This window comes from Mastomys coucha, chromosome X, assembly GCF_008632895.1.
Source record: "Mastomys coucha isolate ucsf_1 chromosome X, UCSF_Mcou_1, whole genome shotgun sequence".
Classification (NCBI taxonomy): Eukaryota; Metazoa; Chordata; class Mammalia; order Rodentia; family Muridae; genus Mastomys; species Mastomys coucha.
The window spans coordinates 14,895,021-14,918,149 of NC_045030.1; the positions used below are offsets into that span (position 1 = coordinate 14,895,021).

Consider the following 23,129-nt stretch of genomic DNA (forward strand, 5'->3'; position numbering starts at 1 on the left):
GAAGAGGAAGAAACCGAAGTGAAGAAAAGGGCAGCCGGAACCAAGCCAGGTTCAGGCAAGAAACGGAAGCAGAATGAGGCAGCAGGTGAAACAGCAACTCCTCGAGCTAAGAAAGTTAAGCTCCAGACCCCCAGTACGTTTCCAAAAAGGAAGAAGGGAGGAAAAGGGGCATCTTCCCCTTTCCGAAGGGTCAGGGTGGAGGAGACTGAGGTGGACTCTCGCGTAGTTGATGATTCCTTTGACGCCAAGCGAGGTGCAGCTGGAGACTGGACCGAGCGAGCCAATCAGGCTTTGAAGTTCACCAAGGGCAAGTCCTTCCGCCAGGAAAAAATGAAGAAGAAGAAGCAGCAGCGAGGCAGAGGCTCCATCTCTGTCCAGGTCAATTCCGTCAAGTTTGACAGCGAGTGACCTGTGGTCATCTTTGGCAGAGGAAGGGTCATGTTGGGAGATTGGCACTCACCTCCACTGGACCCAGAAACTCAGTGTTATTAGGAGAGAATTGTGGCAAGGACGGTTTGGAGCAGGTCCTGAGGCGTTCCAGTCTGCAGTCCTCTCATGCTCCTACTTCTGAACAGGTTTGTTTTTGAGCATTGATTGTCAAGGACAAAAAGGATTTTTTTTTTTTTTAAGAAATCCATTTGGTTGTCAATTGCCTTCCTGTTCTGTGGGTCTTCAAAATTTGCATATTTTATATTAAATCACATCATACAGATTTTTGTTGTGATTTTCAGAGATGAGTTCCATAGATTAAAATCTTAGCTATTGCCTAATGCAAAGCAAAATGTCATGTGGTAATAATTTTTCCATACTGGAGTTGTCTATTTAGGTGAGTGTACAGACCCACATTTGATCCCTCCTTCCTTCAAGTGACGCCAACGTAAGTCTTGTGATATTTTTGTCTGCTAAGCATGCCTTGTGCTCATCTTCATCCATTGGGCCGGACACGGAAGCTTCCAGAAGCCAGCGTGGATCTACCAACTGTGGGGGATAAAACTGCAGTTCTTGGTACAGTATCCTACTAAACTGACAGAAGGGGTCTCCTGTGTGAGTGCCATGCAACTGTCTTGGTTTTGTTGTCAGTACCTATTACTGCTACATGTTTACAGTACCTTTTACTTTTAATTTCAAAGTGAGCTTTTCTGACATTGAGTGACTGTTACTTGACTGTTGTATATTAAGTTCCTGAATGTATTTGATTCTTTTTTTTTTTTTTTAACATCATCAAGAACAGAATGGTAAATTTCTGCATGGTTGAGTCATGGTCAAGGAAGTGGAATTGACTAATCTGAGTCTTGGTGTGAAGTACATAACATTGGATATATCCTGGACACCTGTGGTGAGGAGGAGGAGACAGAACAATGAGGTTTGGAGGGGTCTGAGCAGGACCATTTGGTCTTGACATTGGTACTTGGGAGTAATTATGTCCTGTTTAAGTTGTCCCCTGAACTGATTATTAGTACATTAACTATGATGATACTGATACAGACGAGCCAGGGGGCTGGGAGGCATAGTTGGGTGATAGCATGCTTGCCTCGCATTCACAGGCCGAGTGTGACCTCCATCATGGGAGGAAGTGAATGAGCAGAGAGATTCCTGGGCCAAGGGAGTAGATTATAAAGCCGTAGGATGTGACTATTGGCAGAGCTCAGCCAGAGTGAGGGAAGGGGGCAAGGGAAGAGCACCCTGGCTGGTCTTTGAGAACAGACACCAGGTTTCATGTATGAAAAATAAAGGCGCCACACATAGCCTCCCTTGTTTGGTTTCCATGGCCACCTTGTAACCCGCTAAAAGCTGTCTGTCTGTGGCAACTCCCTGAAGAAGTTTGCATGGTCTGTCTCTCTGTGTCTTACTACAAAACAATAAAATGAATGGTTCATGAAAAAAAAAAAAACTACTTTGAGATTCTATCTTACACCTGCTAGACTGACTAAGATCAATTAAACAAATGAGGATTAGGTGGGAATGTGGAGTGAATGCCGGGAAAGACAGCTAGAATTGATGTTCATGCTGGTAAGGATGTAGAGCAAGGAGAACACTCATCCATTGCTGGTTGGATTGCCAATTTGTACAGTTAGTATTGAAATCAATATAGCAGTTACTCAAGAAGGTTGGGTATGGATCTACCTCAAGATCCAGATACCACTCTTGGGCATATATTCAAAAGATGCTCCATCCTACCACAAGGATACTTGCTCAACCATGTTCACTGCAGGTTTATTTGAAATATCCAGAAACTGAAAAAAATCTAGATGTCCCTCAACAGAAGAATGGATAAAGAAAATATAGTACATTTATACAATAAGTACAATGAGTACAATGAAGTATTACTTAGCTATTCATAAAAGGACATCATGAAATTTGCAGGCAGATGGATTGAACTTGACTGAGGTAACTCAGACCCAGAAAGATGAATGTAATATGTATTCACTTAATGTGGACATTAGCTGTTAAGTGAATGATAACGAAGCTACAATCCATATAACTAGTGAGGTCAGTTACAGAGGAAATGTCTGGGGTTGGGGGTACATGTATCTTCCTGGGATGGGAAAATCAAATGGATTTTATTGGGGGACTGGAGGTAAGGGGGTACTAGAATGTGAGGATTAGGTGGGAATCTGGAGTGAATGCTGGGAGAGACAGCTAGAATTGATGTGCATTACATGGTTGTATGGAAACCTAGTATAGTGGAAACTTCCTAAAATATATGCAGGAGAGCCTATGAGGTCTCTAAATAATGGGTAAGATGGAAACTCACTCCTGACTATTCAGGAGATTCTTGGTATAACTATTATAATGTCATGCCTGGATTGAAATAAGATACGAGGGTAGAGAATTCAACATTTGAATAACACAAGGTAAACTTTACACAGTATACAAAAACATTATGCCTACACAGGAATAGGCAACCAATGTTTGATTTGATTTAAGGTTCACTCCATGAGATGGAGCCCATACCTGACACTGCTTGTGTGACCAAGAACCAAAGACTAGATAGCACAGAAATCTAGAGTAAATTCAAATACTACTGGTGTAAACAAACAAATAGACAAACAAACAGTAGTGATGACTCCTAATGATATTCTGCTATATGTATAGATCAGTGCCTTATTCAGGCATCATCAGAGAGGCTTCCTAATGCAACAGATGGGAACAAATACCCATAGCCAGATATCTAGCATACATGCCTGAGACACACACTCTCTCTCTCTCTCTCTCTCTCTCTCTCTCTCTCTCTCTCTCTCTCACACACACACACACACACACACACACACACACACACAATGGGAGGTCTCCATCAAATCCCTCCCCTCAGAGCTCCCTATGGAAGAGGAGGCAAAATGAGTGTAAGAGCCAGAGGGATGGAGGAGAGTAGGAAAACAAACCCTCTAAATCAACTGTGCATAGCTCACATACACTCACAGAGACTGAAGCAGTAACACAGGGCCTGCACAGGTCTGCACCAGGTCCTTAGTGTACACATGATAGCTTTCAGTTTCATGGTGGTATGGGTCTTCTAAGTATGTGAACAGGTGGGTCTCTGATTCTTGTGTCCTCTTTTGGGTTCCTTTCCTTCTGTTGGTTTGTCTTGTCCAACTTTGGTGTGATGGTGCTGCTTCTTCTTACTATATTTTATTTTGTCTTGTTTGGTTGTTATCTTTTAGAATCCTGTTCTTTTTCTAATGAGAGAAAGAAAGGGAGTGGATCCAGATGAGAGGAGAGGAGAGGAGGAGCTGGGAGGAGTAGAGGGAGGAGAAAACATTTATTTTCAATAAAATGGAGAAAAAAAGTAGGTATGCAACCAGCCCTGTTGTATGCTGATTTGATGTATATATCCAGGCATGGTATAGATGGATATAGGAAACAGTGATCCTCACTTCATAATAAAAGTACTGAATAATCAGAGTAGTAAAAGTGAAACAGGTCATATTTTGACATTGCAAAGTCATGCATTCCAAAATAAAAGGAAAGAGTGGCTGGCACACGTGTTTGGTATAAAATAGTGGTTGGTGTAGTCCATGATCACAGAAAAAGTCCTGCCCTCTTTTCCTGGTAGTTACAAGCTCAGTAACCTACCACAGTTCTAACAATAAATAAATCCCCCACCCTTGTGGTCTTTCATGATACACAGACTCAGTACTTCAGTAGACTCTAACTTTTCAATACTATGACAAGCTAAAAAGCAAGCACCCAAGTTGATACCTGCTGATTAGGTGAAGAGTATAGCTTATAACTCTAATACAAACTCTTTCTCCCTTCCCTCATTGGCGAAGTAATAAGGAGTATGACCTGACAAGTTATCTAAGTCACACCTTCTCCTTTGCCACTTCTGTTTGTCCTTTCCTTAACCACCACAACAACAACAACAAAAACCCCTGTGAATTAATCTCCATATTTTACTTGCAATGTCTATTTGAAAGCTATCAGATGCATGTTCTTGTGATGCTTGCAGATTGTTATACAAGTTTGGCTGTTAGTAATTGTCCACTTGAACCTTGTAGTGTAGGTTAGTGGCTAGCTTAGCAGGCTCCCAGGGTTTTCTGTTCATCTGTAGATGGAATTAAAAAAGACCCAGAACACTTATATTTTGAAAACAATTTACCAGATTTCACTTCTTGCAACAGATAAGGGTTCTTCTTCTGCCTAGATCTTTGCCAACATTTCCTACTTTTTGTTTTCCAGATGGTAAGGGAGGAAGTAATCCTTTGTGGGCAGTAAAACCTACAGGCTACTCACATGTTATAGTAGGAATGAATGTTAAGGTTAAAGGATAGTGTTAAGGTTAAACTTGTGGGGCCAGGAATCTAGGAATGAGAAACAAAGTGATTTATACTTATTTATGTGACAAATATTTGTTCATTTCAATTGCCTATTTGTTGACTAGGCTCTTTGCTCTTTTTATTGTTTAATTCTTTTTAAAAAAGTCTATCCTGGATGTTAATCCACTGATGGATATATCATCTTCTTTTTCCTCTTTTTTTTCTTTTTTTTTTTTTAAATCATTGTTTTAGAGAAGGCCTCAATGTTGGCTTAGGCTGGCCTGGAACTCATGATCCTCATGCTTCTCCCACAAATTTTAGGTGTGTGTCACAATGACTTATTAGGTCACAAGTTTTGAGTACTAGTATTTATAATTAAAAATAATAAAGAAAAATATATACAATAGTTACATTTGGCCGTCTGAAGCAAAAATTTAAGAAGAGTATGAAGTCAAGGCAGATTTATAATTCTTTGATCAAGTTCTTGTTAGTGTAACTGTGGTTTCTAGTATATATTTGGTCTTTAATGAACTTTACAATTACATAAAAGGTGGCACCTATAATTTTTTTAATGAGTAACATTCATTATAGAAGCTATGGTTTTAACATTTATACATATAGAATTTTGTTTGCGTTATTAAAGTTAACAAATATATAATGTTTTTACTTTTATAAGCTGCTCCTGGGTTGGACCCCAACATATGAAAGACACCTGTACCAATATAATAAACTGTTTGGAATAAGACTTCTATTTTGAATAGAGGTTGAGTAAAGTTTAAATTCCCAAGACCTCCCTGGAAACTGACATCCTACTTGGCAGAAAGAGGCATATATGTGGATAACTGACATCCTGGTTGGCAAGTTAAAACATGGATCTTAGACAAGGTAAGTCCCCTGCCACAGTTGAAAACCCCAACCAACAGCATCAGGATAAATGTACAACAAAGACATGATCCTAAGGAAATCACTATCCCTAAATCCTAATTGGTGGAATAACATGGAACAGATGTTTGTGGATTTCAGGTTGGAAAAGCCATATAGGGTCTTGACTCGAGGTCATAGTTCTGCTCTCAAACTTGGATTATCACCCTAATCAATTAGTCTCGGGATGACATTCAGGAAACCATCCAGTTTGACTGAGATTGGTGTTTGAGTGGTTTGTATGGCAATTCCAAGACCCCAAGATAAATAATTTTACTCAAGAAGTCAGATTCAGATTGATCAAGATCTAAATACTTCCCAAATCCCTATGCTAGTTTGTTTTAACTTTCAACTTGTTATAACCTAGCTTCAACTAGGAAGAAAGTCTTGATGAGAAATTATCTAGATTAGATTGTCCCATAGGCATGTCTGTTGGGGATTGCTTTTGTTCTTAATTGAGGTGGGCAGACTTTCCCTGAATGTGGGTAGTATTAATGTGCTGGGCCCTGGATTATATATAAGAACAAAGAAAATGGCAGGCATGGTGACACATACCTCTAATTCCAGTACTTAGGAGTCAAAGGCAGGCAGACTTTTATAAATTGGAGGGTAAGTCTACTCTACATAGTTAGTTCTAGGTCAGCTGGGGCTACAGTGACATGCTACCCTAGACAACAGCAACAACAACAACAACAACACAAAAGTAGCAGCAACAACAGAATAGAGAAAGCTGGCTGAACAGTAAGCAACACATAAGCATGCAGGAATCGTCACATTCCACCCTTGTTCTTGACTGTAGATGTGCTGTGACTAGCAGCTTGAGTTCCTGCCTTGACTTTCCCAAAATGATGGACTCTAACTTGGAATTGTAAGCCCCAAAGCCCTTTCATCCTCAAGTTGCTTTCTGTCAGTACATTTCATCACAGTAACAGGAACAAAACTACTAAAATTCATCATCTTCTAGTATTGTCCTCAGAGATTAGCTTTTAGTCTATGAATTTTGGGAAGACACAATCATGCCACAGCATTCACTATACCTAAGATTAAAACATCATTCTCAATAAAAAGTTCTCTATCAAATAAAGCAACACCTTCCCTCCCTCCCTGTCTCAACCTCTGATAACCTCTGTTGTATTTTATGTCTTTAGGAATTGTCTATTTAAAGTACCTTATCATAGAATTTTATCCTGCAATGCCAGGCTTATTTCACTTAGCATGATGTTTTCATGATTCATCCATGTCATAGCATGTATCAACATGTCATTTTTATGGCTGAATAATATTCTTTTAGTTGTTATACCATTTTTTTGTCCATTTATCTGTTGGTTTGAAACATTATTTCCACATTTTGTCTTTTGTGGCTAATACTGCTGTGAACATTAGCTTGCATGTATTTGTTGAGCTATATAATTGAAATCCTTTTATATATAGTAATTTTGATATAGGAATGGAATTTCTGGTTCACTTTTAACTAGCTGAGTAACCATGGAACTATTTGCAAGTCACTACAGGTTTCTCTGTATAACCTTGGCTGCCGTGGAACTCGCTATGTAGTCCATTTTAGAGGGATCATATCCAAAGAACTTCTAGGTCTTTGCAATTCAGCTGGAATGACATACCTTTAATCCCTCTGGCTGGAATACAGATACACCTTTAGTTAAGACCTTTAATCCCAAACAAGGTTAAGGTTAGTTTGTAGAAAGAAGATGTTTGAAAGTAACATCGAATTGGTGTAGGGCAGTTCACTGAGTGCAGTTCAGATGAGTTCAAGCAACGCAGTGAAGTTCAGTTCAGTGTAGTCACTTGAGTTTAGTTCATGGAATTCAGAGTTAGTTTTCCCAAGCAGAGCAATTCAGGAGAGGCTGGAGAGAAGCCAATTTGAACCAGTCTTTTTAGAGAGGAGTTTTGAGCCAGAACAGTTTAGTTCAACCAGGCAGCCAGAGTTCAGAAAGAACTAGAAAGGGTGAACTTATTCAGCGGTAAGTATGCAAGATGACAATTATATCAGGTGAATAAAAATTACATTTATAGATCAGGCTGGTCTTAAACTCAGAGAGATCAGCATGACTCTGCCTCCTAGTATTAAAATTTTAATGACTCTCAACCACAAAAATATTTTTGTTGCTGTTTTGACTGTAATTTTGCCACTGTTATGAATTGTGATGCAAATATCTATGTTTTTTTTCAATGGTTTTGTGGGTTGCAACTCACAGGTTGAGAAACACTAATCTAGAAGGATGCTTTTTAATTTTCTTGACAACACTTTTTTATGGACATCAGTTCTTAATAGACTAATGGATTAGAATGAAGAACCCAGAAACAAACCCATTTAAATATGGTCAAATATTCTCTAATGAGGGAATCAGAAATACACAGATAATAAGGGGTAGCCTCTTCACTAAATAATGTTGTGAAACTGGAGGAGCTGTGGTGCTCTGGGCCCCCTGGTAGTAGTGCTTACCAAATCCTAGGGCTGGAGGGTGCAGCACAGGAAATGCAGCATATGGAAAACCTACTCCCTGGTGTGGAGTGCCTGAGCCTTCTCAGAGTTGCATTGCTTAGGAATGCAGCCAAAATGAGTGGTTTGGCTTTCCCTTAACCTGGCCAGATTGAGACTTCCACACCAGTTAAAGATAAGGAGTTACTTTTGGTCTATCACCAATCTCAAGGTGACTGGATGACAGGCCACTAATCTGGCTAATCAGGCAGCAACAGATATCAAGAAAAAAGAAACCTCCAAAGGGTTGAGAGTGCAGAGGAGAAGCAGATGAGAACAGAGTAAAGGAGAGTAGAGACAGATGAAAGAACAGAAGCAGCAGACTGGAGATCTGGCAATACCTAGAACAGATGACTTCCAGAGAAGGAAATAAAGGGGGCTCCAATGATAGAGAGTACCCCACTAAAAAAGAAATGCTAAAATAGAGGCGAAACCTACCAGCTTCCTTATAGTTAATAGTCTGTCTTGCTAAAGCCTAGAGATAAAATCTCTTCTAAGAAATCCTGCGTCCAAGAGGCAACAGGAATTAATCAATACTCATAGATTATCCAAAGAACAGTGGACTTAGGAGTGGGCAGGGAAAGCTACACATTCCTTGTAGATTCAGAGGAGAAACCTATTCATGTCCTGAACACCACTCTAGCTGAGCCTACCTCACAGGATGAAATGACTACTCAGCTAGATTGCTTCTCCAACACTTTTGCAGAGACAGGAGGAGTCAGGATGGCTAAACATTGGACCCCAATTTTGACTGAACTCAAGCCAGGGGCAGAGCCTGTATAGGTCTAACAGTACCCCATGTCCCTAATTGCCAGGGAAGACATAACTCCTGTACTGGCTGGTTTTGTGTGTCAACTTGACACAGCTGGAGTTATCACAGAGAAAGGAGCTTCAGGTGAGGAAATGCCTCCATGGGATCCAGCTATAAGGCATTTTCTCAATTAGTGACCTGAGTGAATGCAGAACCCAGCATCCTAACCTGACTCTTTTGCATTATGTGGATGACCTCCTGGTGTCATCAGAAACCAAACAACAATGCCTAGAGGGGTCCCAGAACCTCTTAGAGGCCCCTGGAAATTTGGACTATCAAGCCTCTGCTAAGAAGGCCAAACTCTGCCAACCACAGGTGACCTATCTAGGTTACTATCACCAATGCCAAGATGACTCATTACCAGTATCTTCTCTTAAATCCCCTTAGGATAACCTTTCAGACCTCAGCTGCCCTAAGTTCAGCTACCCTGCTACCTGACCTAGATCTTGATGGACCTCTACATGACTACTCAGACATCTTAGCCCACATCCATGAGATCAGATCTTCAGGATATCCTCTTGATGGATGCAGAGGTGACATGGTTCACCAATGACAACAGCTTCATTCAGGACAGACAGAGGTACACTGGAGCAGCAGTAATCTCAAACACTGAGATCATATGTATGGAGCCATTGCCTGCAAGAATGTCAGCCCAGAACTGGTAGCTCTAACCAAGGAGCTGAGAAAAACCAAGAGACACAGATAGCTGATATGTGTTTCCTACTGCTCATGTCCATGGGGCTATTTATCAGGAGAAGGAGAGAGGCCTTTGGACAGAGAAGTCCCCAGGATCCAACAGGGAGGACATTAGCTGAAATACCCAAGAATAGGGAGATAGACCCTTTAGAGACCATATCCAGTGGTTAGGCATAGCAGTTGTGCGATGGGGCCACCATCCCATCTCAAAAATATTAACCCAGAATTGCTCCCATCTAAAGGAAATGCAGGGACAAAGAGTGGAGCAGAGACTGAAGGAAAGGCCATCCAGAGACTGTCTCATGTAGGGATCCATCCCATCTGCAGACACCAAACCCAGACACTATTGCTGATGCCAAGAAGCACTTGCTAACAGGAGCCTGATATAACTGTCTCATGAGAGGCTCTGGCAGAGCCTGACAACTACAGAGGCAGGTGCTTACAGCCAACCATTAGACTAACCATGAGGACTTCAATGGAAGAGTTAGAGAACAGACTGAAGGAGCTGAAGGGGTTTGCAACCCCATAGGGAAAACAACAAAATCAACCAACCATACCCCCAGAGTTCCCAAGAACTAAACCACCAACCAAAGAGTATACATGGAGGGACCCATGGCTCCAGCTACATATGTAGCAGAGGATTGCCTTGTCAGTCATCAATGGGAGGAGAGGCCCTTGGTCCTAATGAGGCTCCATACCCCAGCGTAGGGGAATGCTAGGGTGGTGAGACAGGAATGGGTGGGTCAGTGGGGGAGCATCCTCATAGAAGCAGGGGGGATGGGATAGGAGATTTGTGGAGGGAAAACTGGGAAGGGGGTAACATATGAAACATAAGTAAATAAATAACCAATAAAAAATAAAAAGAAAATCCTCTCCCAAATGAGGGCCTAAAAAGCTGGCAATTATCCCAGGATACCATAGAGATAGAGACCCAGTTTTAAAGGGCAACCATAGGACAGATGAAGCAGCCTGACACAGTGTCCTAGAAATCACACCTCTCTAGCCCTTGACCTCCCTGCATCTAGGGGATCCTATGCTCTCTGACCACCGTAAGTATTCAAAAGAACACTTATAACCTGGGCTAGAAATTTGCCTGTGTCCCAGTGTTATGATGCATGGTAGAGAAGAGCAGAATACAAACTATGCCAGAAGAAATGGGACTACACATAGTGCAGAAGATTCACTGCTCTTCCCACATGAGTGCCTGGAGAATGTAGGGTTTGATAAAACATGCTACTATCAGGATTAGAGATGTCAACTCTAAGAGAGTTGAGATTTTTAAAAACTATAAACCCTGTCAGCCAACTAATGTGGTGGCTAATGAGAAGAACCTTATAATATGTTCAGAGGCACAAAGCCTAGATCTCCTACATTACTAGGAGAATGAGGTAAAACCAGAAAAATTTAGATATAAATATTTACGGATGTTTATAGATACCTTTTCAGGTTGGACTGAGACTTTCCCCACCAAACATGAAACTACATCCATGGTGACAAAGAAGCTCTTAGAGGACATAGTGCCAAAGAATGTGTTTCCACAGATGATAGGGTCAGACAATAGACCACCTTTTGTGTCCCAGGTAAGTCGGAGCCTATCCAATATTCTTGGGATTGATTAGAAACATTATTGTACATATTTATGCCAGAGTTCAGGACAGGTAGAGAGAATGAACAAAACTTTAAAAGAAACATTAACTAAATTGACCCAAGAGACTGGCAATGACTAAGTTAACTCTCCTTTCCTTTGCTCTCTACCGGGTATGAAACTCCCCTTACCAGATGGGACTCACCCCTATTAAAATCATGTTTGGGATACCACCCCCATTGTTCTTTACATACAAGCAGAGATCATTGTTGAGCTCGAGGATTGCTAATTTCTTGACAATCTCAAAGGTGTCTATCCAATGACCTCATAAACATGTTTGGCCTAAAGTTCATGTTCTCTATGAAACAGGTTCCCCTCCAGCCAGGAGTCATTAGAACCTCTTTTAAAAAAGTCCCTATGTTATCATCTTGACCATACCCACCACCTTGAAGATTGATAAGATTACAGCATAGATCTACCCCACAGCCATTTACTGCTGTTGATGACCCCGACCAACAGGAAGAAACTCGGCCTCAGGACTCCCTCCTGTCTCCCATTGCTGGGGCCCTACACAAACCCCAGGGACACCATGATGACTGGGTGATGACAACCTTGACCCCATCTAAAATATGACTGGTTATGTTACGAGATAACATTTCCTACCTCCAAAAGTTTCTAGGCTCAATGGCAGAGATACTACAAAACAGAAAGGTCCTAGATTCAATAAGGAACACTATCGACAGCCCCCAAAGACCAGAAATAGTAAAAAGTCAATGACCAAAGTTAGAAAGGACCTTACTAATCATAAGAGAAACTTGGGAATATTTAGCTTATGGTCATGAGGAGTCACTATCAGTCCCTCTAAAACCTAGACAACAAAACCTACAAGCTCCAGGAAGCCCCATGGATGGCCCTTCTAGTTAACAGAGAAAGAGGTGAATGAGAGACCAGACCAATTCCATATTGGGTTCAGACTCCATCTTAGAGAACCTGCCCTAAGGTTGAATTAGAGTTAACTAATAGGTTGGTACCTAGCACCAGTTTCCAGTTTACCCTCCCCACCCAACAATACCTGCATGTAGTACCAGTTTCCAGGTTCTTCCCCAACAAATCTGCACTTCTCTGACACTTTACATCCTAACATCTGCCAGTCAGAAGAAACAAAGAAGTTAAGCTTATGGTTTGGTTCCCAGGACCAGCCAATTATGTTTTAAAGGCCATAATGCTCCTCCCCCAAATCAGATGTGTACCAGGCTAGATATTTTCTTTCACCTCTATAAATACTTGCCTGAAACTAGGTTTGGGGATGCCCCCTCTCATTCTGGTGCACCAGAGACAATGATGTGGTACAAGCTTGAGTTTGAATAAAGAGACCCTAGTGTGATTGAGTTGGTCCCTTGGTGATCTTTTGGGGTTCATGAAAGCTTCCTGGCACAACAGTCTTAATCAAAGATATAATGAAAGTAAGTGTTGGACAAGATGTGGAAGACAGGGAACACCATTGGACACAATGTGAACAAACACAGCCATCATGGAAAACAGTATGGAAGTTCCTCAAAACACAGAAAAGTGGAACTACCGTATGATCCAGTGTTCTCAGCCCTATAAATGAAGTTAGTATGTCGAAGGGACACTTGGACTCTCATGTTTATTGCAGAGCTATTGCACAATGGCTCAAAATGCCATCTATCCAATTGTCTATCAATTGATGGTTAGATAGAGAAAATGTGGTACATGTAGAAGACTATAGGTCCATGTGATGGCTATTCCTGGTTGTCAACTTGACTACATCTGGAATGATGATCAAGAAATGGAGTGGACACCTATGATTCTACTTTTTCAGTGTTCCAGCTTATACCGAAGGCCAACTGAGACATGTAGCTTCATGGGATTGAGCACCTACTAGATTCTTGGACTTTCTATTCACAGCTACCCATTGGTGGGTGAGTTGGACTGTAGATTAGAAATCATTCCAGATTTTGAGGCTGGAAGACACAGGTTTCTGACCTGAATCTTGACACACTCTTTTGATCCAGATCATGAGGCATAGTGGCCATGAAAAGCTTAGGCCCAGGCATGGTATTACACACCTCTTATCCCAGGAGACAGAGGCAAGTAGATACCTGAGTTCAAGGCCAGCCTGGGACAGAGCAAGTTCTAAATCTAGATGTGTTGGTACACAGCTTTAATCTGGGGCACATGTTCTGCTGGAAGCCTACATCAGGGCAATGGCAGAAGGAAGACTCTCTTTCCTTCACCTGCTTGTACTTACTTGCCAGCACATCTGTTGGAACCTATTTTTTCAGGATTCCAGATTATACAGCCAAACTCATGGGACTAAACAACTACTAGACTCTTGGATTTCCTATTCACAGCTGCCCATTGTTGGGTTAATTGTACTGCTGACTGTAAGTCATCACAAAAAAATTGCCTGTGCTTTCTAGAAAACCCTGACTAATACAGTCCATAAAAGTATGAATTCTTGTCATTTGTGATCACATAGATGGAACTGGAAGACATTGTGCTAAGTGTAATAAACCAGGCACAAAGGACTACATGGTTGCACTCATATGTAGAATATAAAAATATTTGATCTTTCAGAAGTTGATTCTCATTTCTCATAGAATAATTGTTACTGAAAACTGAAGAAGGTAGGGGGGAAAGATTTAGTTGATCCATATTAGGCAGTTTTTAAATAGGAGAAATAAGCCATATTGTTCTATTGCGCAATAGATAGTAAAAATGCTGTATGTTTTAAAGCTGGTGTAAGAAATATTTTTGAATTTTTTCATATAGAAATGATAAATGGGAAAATAGATAAGTCCCTGCTAATTTGACATTTGCATACTATACACATACATTTGCATACTGTACACTATACAGTAATATGTACAATTACTTTTTGTTAGAAACTAAAAATAGAGGCCGGAGAGGTAGCTCAGAGATTAAGAGAATCTTCTGGAGCAGAGTTCAATTCACAGGCCCACATGTGGCACCAATTCTCTGTAAGTTCGGTTCCAGGGGGTTTGACACACTATTCTGGCTTCCTCAAAGACATGCATGTGGTTCACAGGGAACATGCAGACAAAACACCCATACACATTAAAACCACTAAAATTAAAATAAACAATAATTACTCCTATATTAATGATTTGCAATTAAAGTGTTAGAAATGTTTGGAAGAGTAATAAAATGCCAAAAAGGTAAACAATATATTTTCAAGGAAGAAAAAAAAGGAAGTCTATTAATTTTAACCTGTAACTAAAATTATAGATTTATTAACTTTTATTTTAGTGATTATAGAATTTATTACTAAAATGTAAAAAGTTTCCTATGAAAGCTATTTAAGGGGAAAATCAAAAAAGATCCTAAGTGGGGAAAGGGAAAAGATTCTACTCTATCTAGCTCTCCTTCATCTCTTTGCCCCCAGTACTTATCTTTCAGAATACATGATCACATGTTACAAAGTGCATCACAAGTTCACACAAAAAAATCAAGATTGATTAACTTAATGGAGGTAAAAGAGACCAAATTAACTTGAGAACAGGCTGAACTTTGTTTTATGAAGGATGTTACAAACATTAAAGTCTTTAAGAATATAAAAATGTCAATAAACCTGAGAATTATTCTTAAAGGGAAACAACTTAGGACATTAAAGATTATAATTTAAAACAACAGAATCAAATGCTATAAGAAGTATTCATAGGAGACAGGAGAAACAAAGTTTGTGGCATCATTTGATTTCAGGTATTTTCTAAAAGCCCCTTAATGTATATTTGATGCTTGTAATCATACTTCAAGAACATTGGGTTACCTCTTCCTTTAACATTGACTTATAGTTTTCCTACTCTCAAGACTTCAATATTCTGTGGCACACCTACAATCAGCAATAAGATAGCATAGAATGTCAAAAGTAGAGGGTAGACCTGGAGGGGAGTAGGTATGGTGTTGACTGTTGGAAGTAAACAAATGAAAGGGGCAGTATCCATTAAAAATCATATGGATTATGGCTACCATAATTTCTACTCCAATCCTGCTTGAAGCATAGTAATATTAATTAGATACATGGAAACAAAGACATACATACATATGCAACGTGTATGCACATGCATATTATTATTAAGGATAAAAATGTCCATTTATATACTCAAAGACACCCAGCAGATAAGCAATAAAAAGAAATGTGATATGCTGGTTGCTACTCTTCTCTTGGACACTAGAGGGAGATCACGATTCGTGGAAAATAAATGAATGCACCCTTTCAAAGAAGTGAGCAAAAAAAAAAATTTTTTTCCTTTTTCCATTTTCCCCACAGAGCTGGTATTTTTTTACCAGGGAATTAGAATCTTTTTACTTGGTTCAGAAGCTTTAGATGTGTAGGTGTGATTGAAAGGATGAATTGATGTCTTAGGACATAATAGGAACCAGCAAAATTAAGGTTCTTTTATACGTTTGATTAGTTGCTGGAAATGTCATGTAATTATGGTATGCATGCCCTGCCATGGAAATGCTTTTTGAGTTTCACAGAAGCTACACATTCTTCTACACACACACACACACAGAGAGAGAGAGAGAGAGGGAGGGAGAGAGAGAGAGAGAGAGAGAGAGAGAGAGAGAGGGCTGAGTACGGCATTAGTGAGGCAGCCAGTGGTGTGGGAAAGTTTGGTTTCTTTCCCTCATTGCTGTCATGAAAATGATATTTCATTTGAAAACAGAATATTCATCTGAAAACTGCAACAGAAGAGCAAAGGGAGATTTAAAAACAAACAAACAAACAAGGGCCTTACTATTTGTGAAATGATTGTCTTTCTATTAGAAGGTAACATTCAAAGTTCTCACTGTAACCATGTCTAGAAAATAAAGGCTTAGAAAGATGAAAACCAAACCTTCATGACTTTTCTTGGTCTTGTTCTTTCAGAGGACAATTCACAGCACTCACGTGGCAGCTTACGACTGTCTGTAAATCCAGTTCCAATGGATCCACTATGTTCTGACCTCTCTGGGCAACAAGTACCCATGTGGTGCACAGGCATATATGCATGCAAAACACTAATACACATAACAAATAAAGAAATCCAAAACCAAGCAAGCAAACAAAATGAGGCAAGGCAGGCAGCCCCAGTGAAGAGAAACTGTCAGTCTCAACGTTACAGTAAAGAATGGAATCTGCTTCTGGGTGGAGACTTGCTGCAGACAAAAGCCACTTCCAGCATCAATCAGAGACCCTTTCTTTTTTGAAACGGCAGTGCTGAATGCAGAGAGATGTAGTTGGGAATAAATGACAGTTGAATGTCCATTCCTAAGCAGGATAGCCACACTACCCTCTCTCTAGGGCTCAGGGAACATTATGGAGCAGATTGCAGAAGGAACAGGATGCAGAAGGCTGTGAAATGCTTCATTCTGGGTACAGCACAGCCATTGCAATCATAGCACCTGCAGTTGCTAACTAGGCCTTCACAAGACTGTGCCTGTCAACAGTCTATCAAAGGGCAAGGAGGAGCTCATGAGGCCCTACTGCTTTCTTGCTGAACTATTAGTTTAGCTACTGGTGGATTCTGAGAGAAGGCAAGTAATTTTCTCCAGTTATATGTATCCACCAGGTACCAATGAACCCATGTTCAAACAGACGACCCTGGACTTACTTAAGGTTTCTATTGCTGTGATGAAACACCATGACCAAAAAGCAAGTTGGGGAGGAAAGGGTTTATTTATTTGGCTTACATTTCCACACTAAGGGAACTCAGTACGGAAATTTAAAAAGGGCAGGATCCTGGAGGTAGAAGCTGATGCAGAAGGTATAGAGGGGTGCTGTTTAGTGGCTTACTTCCCACGGCTTGCTCAGCCTGATTAATTTTGCCCACAATGGATTGGCACCTCCCCTACCAATCAATCACTAATTAATAAAATGCCTTATAGCGTGATCTCGTCAAGATATTTCCTCAGTTAAGGCTCCTTCCTTTCAGATTCCTCTAGTTTGTCTATCACAAACTAGTTGACAGACTAACCAGCACAGGCCTAGTTAAACTCCTCATGTCACAGAACAAGACAGAAACTCACAAATGCTAAATAGGGACTTGTTGGGAAGGGGTGTGTTGACAGGGCTGGGAAGGAAATAAGAAAGGCTGGGGAGAATCAGCAGAGTATGTCATATACATGTATAAAATTGTGATTTGGCCATGGCTAAAATTTAGTATGGAAACTATTGAACTTCAGTGAGCTGCATGTTTCAGTTTGAATGGTACAAGAAAATACTTTCAGAAATGATTTCGATAATACTTACAGATATGAGTGTTGTCCTGAATGGCTTCAGTGCAATGGAAATTTGCTTTGTGAAAACAAAGCAATGTTTGAGAATTTCAAAGACTACGAAGATGTAAATAAAACATTTGAAAGATAAGAGATGTGAAAACACAAAGGGAAAGATTGCATGATCACTGGAGTAATTAACTTGATTTGTTTAAAAAGAATACTTGAAAGTATGAATATGAAAATATATCAAAACTGAGCATTTGCTCAGTTGAAAGTCTGTAAATAATGAGGGCTTTAAATAATCCAGTATGAAAGAACATCAACACAATGGTGGTCTAACCAAATATATTGGCTTTATAACATAATTGGCAAAACATTTATGTGATTTATGGAAATATTACTATCTTTGCAGCAGGATGCTAAACTCTTTGTTTTTTTTTTTTAAACATAGAACAATGCCTTCTGAATATTTGTGTCACAGGTAGGAAGGATCACAAATGTGTGGCAAAGTGGGATTGCCACGAAAAAGTAGAGCAAGAACTGAGTCACTAGACCAGAATTTGGAGTGTGACATACCTTGTGGACTTGTAGAGACTCAGCTGTGATGCAACAGATAGCTATGAGACAAGAGCAAAGGTCTCTTTATTATAGCCCTCTCTGGCTTCAAAATAATGTCAAATTAACATCTACAATCATATTCATGGTCTAGGTTTCTGAGAATCTGTAACACAATTGATAGAACATGTCCAGACCAGAGGCAGGCAAAAAGGGAACAAAATGCCCTTCCTGACCTAGCCACTGAACAAGAAAGAAGAAGTATGAACCAGGCCAGTTGCTGGGAAGAAAGTGTTGATTTCAGAGGTTGGGTATACTGGGAGTGTTTATCACGGGAGCAATAGCACAACTGTTAACATTTGTTCCTGGCACAAAAGGCAACTTGGAGAGAGGTTCAAAGCAATTTCTATCTGTAAAACCTGGGACCTAATAATGATTTTGTTGTTTCGAAAGCCTTTCTTACCTTGCTTGGAGAGCACAATTGGCTGGTTTTACCAAAGTAGTATTTGGAAACAATAGCAAGTATCATGAGAAAATGAGGCATTATAGGAGAACCAGTCCAGAACACTCATGCCCATGTGATAGGTACCATGACTAAGGTTTGCAAACAATACAAGGAGTACAGAAAAAAGGCCAGGGCAAGTTTTCTATAAAAGTATGTGTGTGATTTACATCCTGAAGGAAAGACAAAGAGCTAGATAGAATAGGAAAATGCAAAGCTTAGGAATTCAAGAATACAATGAAGCCGTGCCACACATTCAGAATGCCTTAGCCAAGTAGGTGTATACATATGTACATATATATTCAATTGGCAGTTAGTGCAGAAATGGATGGCCGATCAAGGTGCTGAGAATAAGCATCTGTTTTGTGTTCAGCTTTTAATAGGACACTCACATAACCATTTACGAGGCTCAAGGAACATCAAAGAGCTGGATTATGAGCTGGATGCTGGGGAGATGAGGTATATTATAGGCTGAGGCATGGATTTCCTGAGTGCCAAAATTATAGAAACTCTGATTGCCTGCATAAGATCCCTACAAGACTGAACCCCTTAACATTCATTCTTAAATGGGTGAGGGTTTCATGAGGCCAGCCATTCCCTGAAGGAGATAAAGGCAATGGAGGGTTGCTGAAAGATGTCTTCAGTGGGGTAGCCACAGAGAATAGCTCGTGTGCTTAGCTCCGGTTAATCCCCATGAATCATAAACTGAAAACACAAACAATAGAAAAAGATGTGAAAGTGAAATGAGGACTTGGTGGAAAGATGGGGGCAGATGGAGGAGGAGGGGATAGAATGGGGTGTTAGTGATGAGTGTGATCAGAAGGTATCTGATACATGAATCAAGCTGTCTAACAATTAGTTAAATGTTTTAAAAAAGAAACACAGCAATAAGAGTGACAATATGTAGCATTGTATACAGACAGGAACTGGAGGTGGAAGGACATCATTTTTTAGATGGGGGAAAGCTTGAACACGTTCCTATTTTAAAAGGAATGATTATGTAGGTGTACAGAGAAACATTGTAGATGTGAGATAAGGCCATGAATGACTGATGGGATAGTTACGATTTAGGGCAACAGTTTTCAACCTGCAATCAGATAATTACATTAGGATTCATAACAGTAGAAAAATTACAGTTATGAAGTAGTAATGAAATAATTTTATGCCTGGGAGGGTCACAACAATGTGTGGAATGGTATTAAAGGGCCACAGCATTAGGAAGGTTGAGAACCACTGATTTAGGATGTAAGAAAGAGCTAATATCAAGGTGGTAGATGTTCAGATGGGAGATGTAAACCTGAATGGAATATGTTCATTTAACTCTTTAAGGCATTACATAAAAACTGGTGGAAATTTATGTTTGTGGGTGGAGGAAGAGTAAGGCGGGGTACTGAGACAGAGTTGAGGTTTAGTAAGGGAAAATCAAAGGAGAAATGGAATTCAGTTCAAAAGAAACAATGAAATGATGGGTCATGAGACCTATGCTGATCAGTGTTTTGTTTTGTTTGTTTATTTGTTGGTTAATTTGACCCAAGCTAACATCATATGGGAAGAGAGAACCTTAGTTGAGAAAATGCCTCTATGAGATTGGCTTGTGGGCAAGTTTGTGGGCACAATTTTTGATTAGTGATTGATGTGGTAAGACCTGGCCCATTGTGGGTGGTGCCATCCCTGGGCACATGCTCCTGGATTCTATAAGAAAGCAGGCTGTGCAAGCCACAAGGAGCAAGCCAGTAAGCAGCATCTCTCTGTGGCCTCTGCATCAGATTCTGCCTTCAGGTTCCTGCCTTGTGTTCCTGCCTTGATTTCCCTCAGTGATGGACTACAAGCTATAAGATGAAATAAACATTTTGCTCCACAAGTTGCTTTTGATCTTTGTCACAGCAATAGAAAGCAAACTAACATGGGAACAAAGGATACAGGAAAGGACTAATATCGCTGGAAAAGATGAAGAGGGTAAAAGGACTTACCTTGTGGAGAGACAAATTTCTTGCAAATAAAAGAGAGCTAAATGTAAATCTTTGCATATAAGTAAATCGAGAAATTGGTGTGGTTGAATTTAAATGTTTAAAGGAAGGAGCTAGGGAGATAGCTTAATGAATTAGATAGAACATTTGCTATACAAGCACAAAGATTGGAGTTCAAATCCCCAGCATCCACTTTAAAAGTTGGGCATGGCTGCATATACATATAACTCCAGCATTGGGGGAGAGAGACAGGTAGAGGCTGGGAGCTCTTTGGCCAGTTAGCCTAGCCAAAACCAGTGAGCCTCTGGTAAGATCATGAGATCTATTGGAGGCATTATGAAGTTTTCTCAGTCCAGTTTGGCATGTCCATTGGGCATCCTTGTTCAGTTCATGTTTGGGTGGCCATGTTGGTGCGAGTAGGTGAAGTGTGAGAGCAGACAGGACACTGGAAGGAGGCAGCTACTGTCCAGCTCAAAGTGAGAGGTGCCATTTGGAAGGCTAGGCCCTGATTGCTAGAAATTTCCATTTTAGGAGAAATGGTAAATCTTTTTTAAAAATGTGAAATGTTCCATTTTCAGATATTGGCAAGTAGTTTTAAAAAATACCGTGAAGGCCAAAGAAAGCAATTTTTCTACAAGCTGCCAGTTTGCAACCTCTAGGATAGAAAGGATTGTGTCCAGATTTTCTGAGATGCAAAACACGGGCAACTTTTTAAATAATAGTGAATATCTTTATTTCTTCCTTCCCAGACTGCTATGGAGATCACCACAGTAATTTGATCAGGTAAAAGGCTCCGGGAAAGCCAAGAACCCACCAGTTACACTTGGCACTCAAGAGGAAACCTAATTTACCATCACATTTCTGTCCTTTTTCATGATCATTTTGGGGTCCTTTGAACTCTCTTTGGTCTTTATGAAAAAGAACAGGGATGCTGTAATGTCCCGATGCAGTTTTGCCTTGCCAGGCCTTTCAGGTGAGCGTTCTTGTTGAATGTGTGCTTTGTACATTTTCAGAAACCTCTTCCTACCAGCAACTGTATTTTAAAATTTTCCAGTAATGTGCTCAGAGGTTCTGAGTGTGAACCAGCAGAAGGCTGAAGGTGAACAAATGAAGCCTTTCATCTGGTCCCAGGTATGCCTGGCTTATAGCAACTTTGCCATTAAGACTTCAGAGGCTGTTTGCTGCCTGGAACACTGAAAGGTTGTTAAACAGCTCCTGCCTTTTAAAACCGAGTAGAAGGTGATTGGAGCCTTCTCGAAGAAGGTAGGAATCGCAAATGTCATGCATGTTTAACTATATGCCTTCTGAGCTCATTTACTGAAGTATGCGTTTGATTTCGGTTAAATCTTTTTAAGTTTGTGCATTCTTGCTATTGAGTAATCTTTCCTGTGGGTGTTTAAATACCCGAATAAGTCATTCATATTCAAATCCCCCCCAGCCCCCGTAGTACATTTCTAATTTCTTTTATAAGCAAAACACAGTGGTTCTTTGCTGGAACTGTTTTTAGTTCCTCACCCCATGCGATTCCTTGGGCCAGCTGTTTCCATTGCCTGCGCAGTAAGACCCCAGGCCATGTTCACGTGGCGGGAGGGGGGAAGGAGAACAGCTGAAGCTGGAACCCCCAGCGGCCTCAGCTGCCAAAGTCCACTTGACTCTGACGCAATGCAACTGCACTCTCCATTTGTAATTTGTTCCTGTTCTACTTTTCCTTTTCAGCCTCTGCCACGCTCTCCTTACCCTCACCCCACAGTTTCTGCCCGCAGTCCTCAGGTTTCTGATGTACCCGGCCTGCTTGACTCTACAGAGCATCCAATTTGCCAGCTTTGCTGTGTATCACCCGTTCCTCTTGATCGTGCTCACACTTGCTCCTAAGAGGCCCTGGGCTCTGCTCCCGACTAGCTCCCCACATGTTACTGCCTTTGGCTCTGAGTTCAGTTGTCTGTCTCTGGCGGCCTGCCTGACCCACACTGCTTTAGTGCCTGGTGTGTCACGGATTTGCTGATTTTCTGCGACACCTGAAACAATAAGAAGCTAAGGAGTCCGTGACTTGTCCGTTTCTCCCTAGTTTTTCTTGTCATATCCTTAAGTGGCCCCAAATTGCAAATGAAACTTTCCAGGTACCTAGCAATCTGGACTTTCATTAAGCTCCAGAGTCAGGGTTAAGACTGGTAGAAGTGACTATGTAGGAAGGAACACTCCTTTTCACATGGTGGGAAAACTTGTTTATGGCGATTCCTAAATGGAGAGAGAGAGACAGACTTTGGATTTGAGTAGAGTGATGGATTTTGGGTGTTTTCATGGATGATTTTGAATGCTGGCCTTCTCATTTACCAGAGAGGATCTAGTCCTCGATGATGGGAAAATAGTTTTTTTAGAGAAATGATGGCTCCTTAACAAATTCCATTATTCTAATCTGCCACTTTTTTGTCTTCTGAATATAGTCTGTTTACTTACAAATGAAAAGATTTGCATCTGTTTTAGATACATTCATTCATTTACCATCATCCTTGAGGCTAAATTGATTTTTATTTGGTTGACATGTTAAGATGTCAATAACATGACAAATATTACAGCTATATTAAAATGTTT

At 40.5% G+C, this 23,129-nt stretch overlaps 1 protein-coding gene across 1 annotated transcript in view; it reads left to right on the top strand.

Annotated features, from left to right (window-relative positions):
• LOC116075203 (nucleolar and coiled-body phosphoprotein 1-like) overlaps positions 1-771 on the top strand; it is a 2,616-nt gene extending 1,845 nt beyond the window's left edge. The window contains 1 exon segment of the mRNA XM_031348271.1: positions 1-771. This exon segment is cut by the window's left edge and continues 37 nt beyond it. Coding sequence (XP_031204131.1) covers positions 1-408 — 408 coding nt within the window. The 3' untranslated portion in view covers positions 409-771.
• Positions 772-23,129: the final 22,358 nt, after the last annotated feature.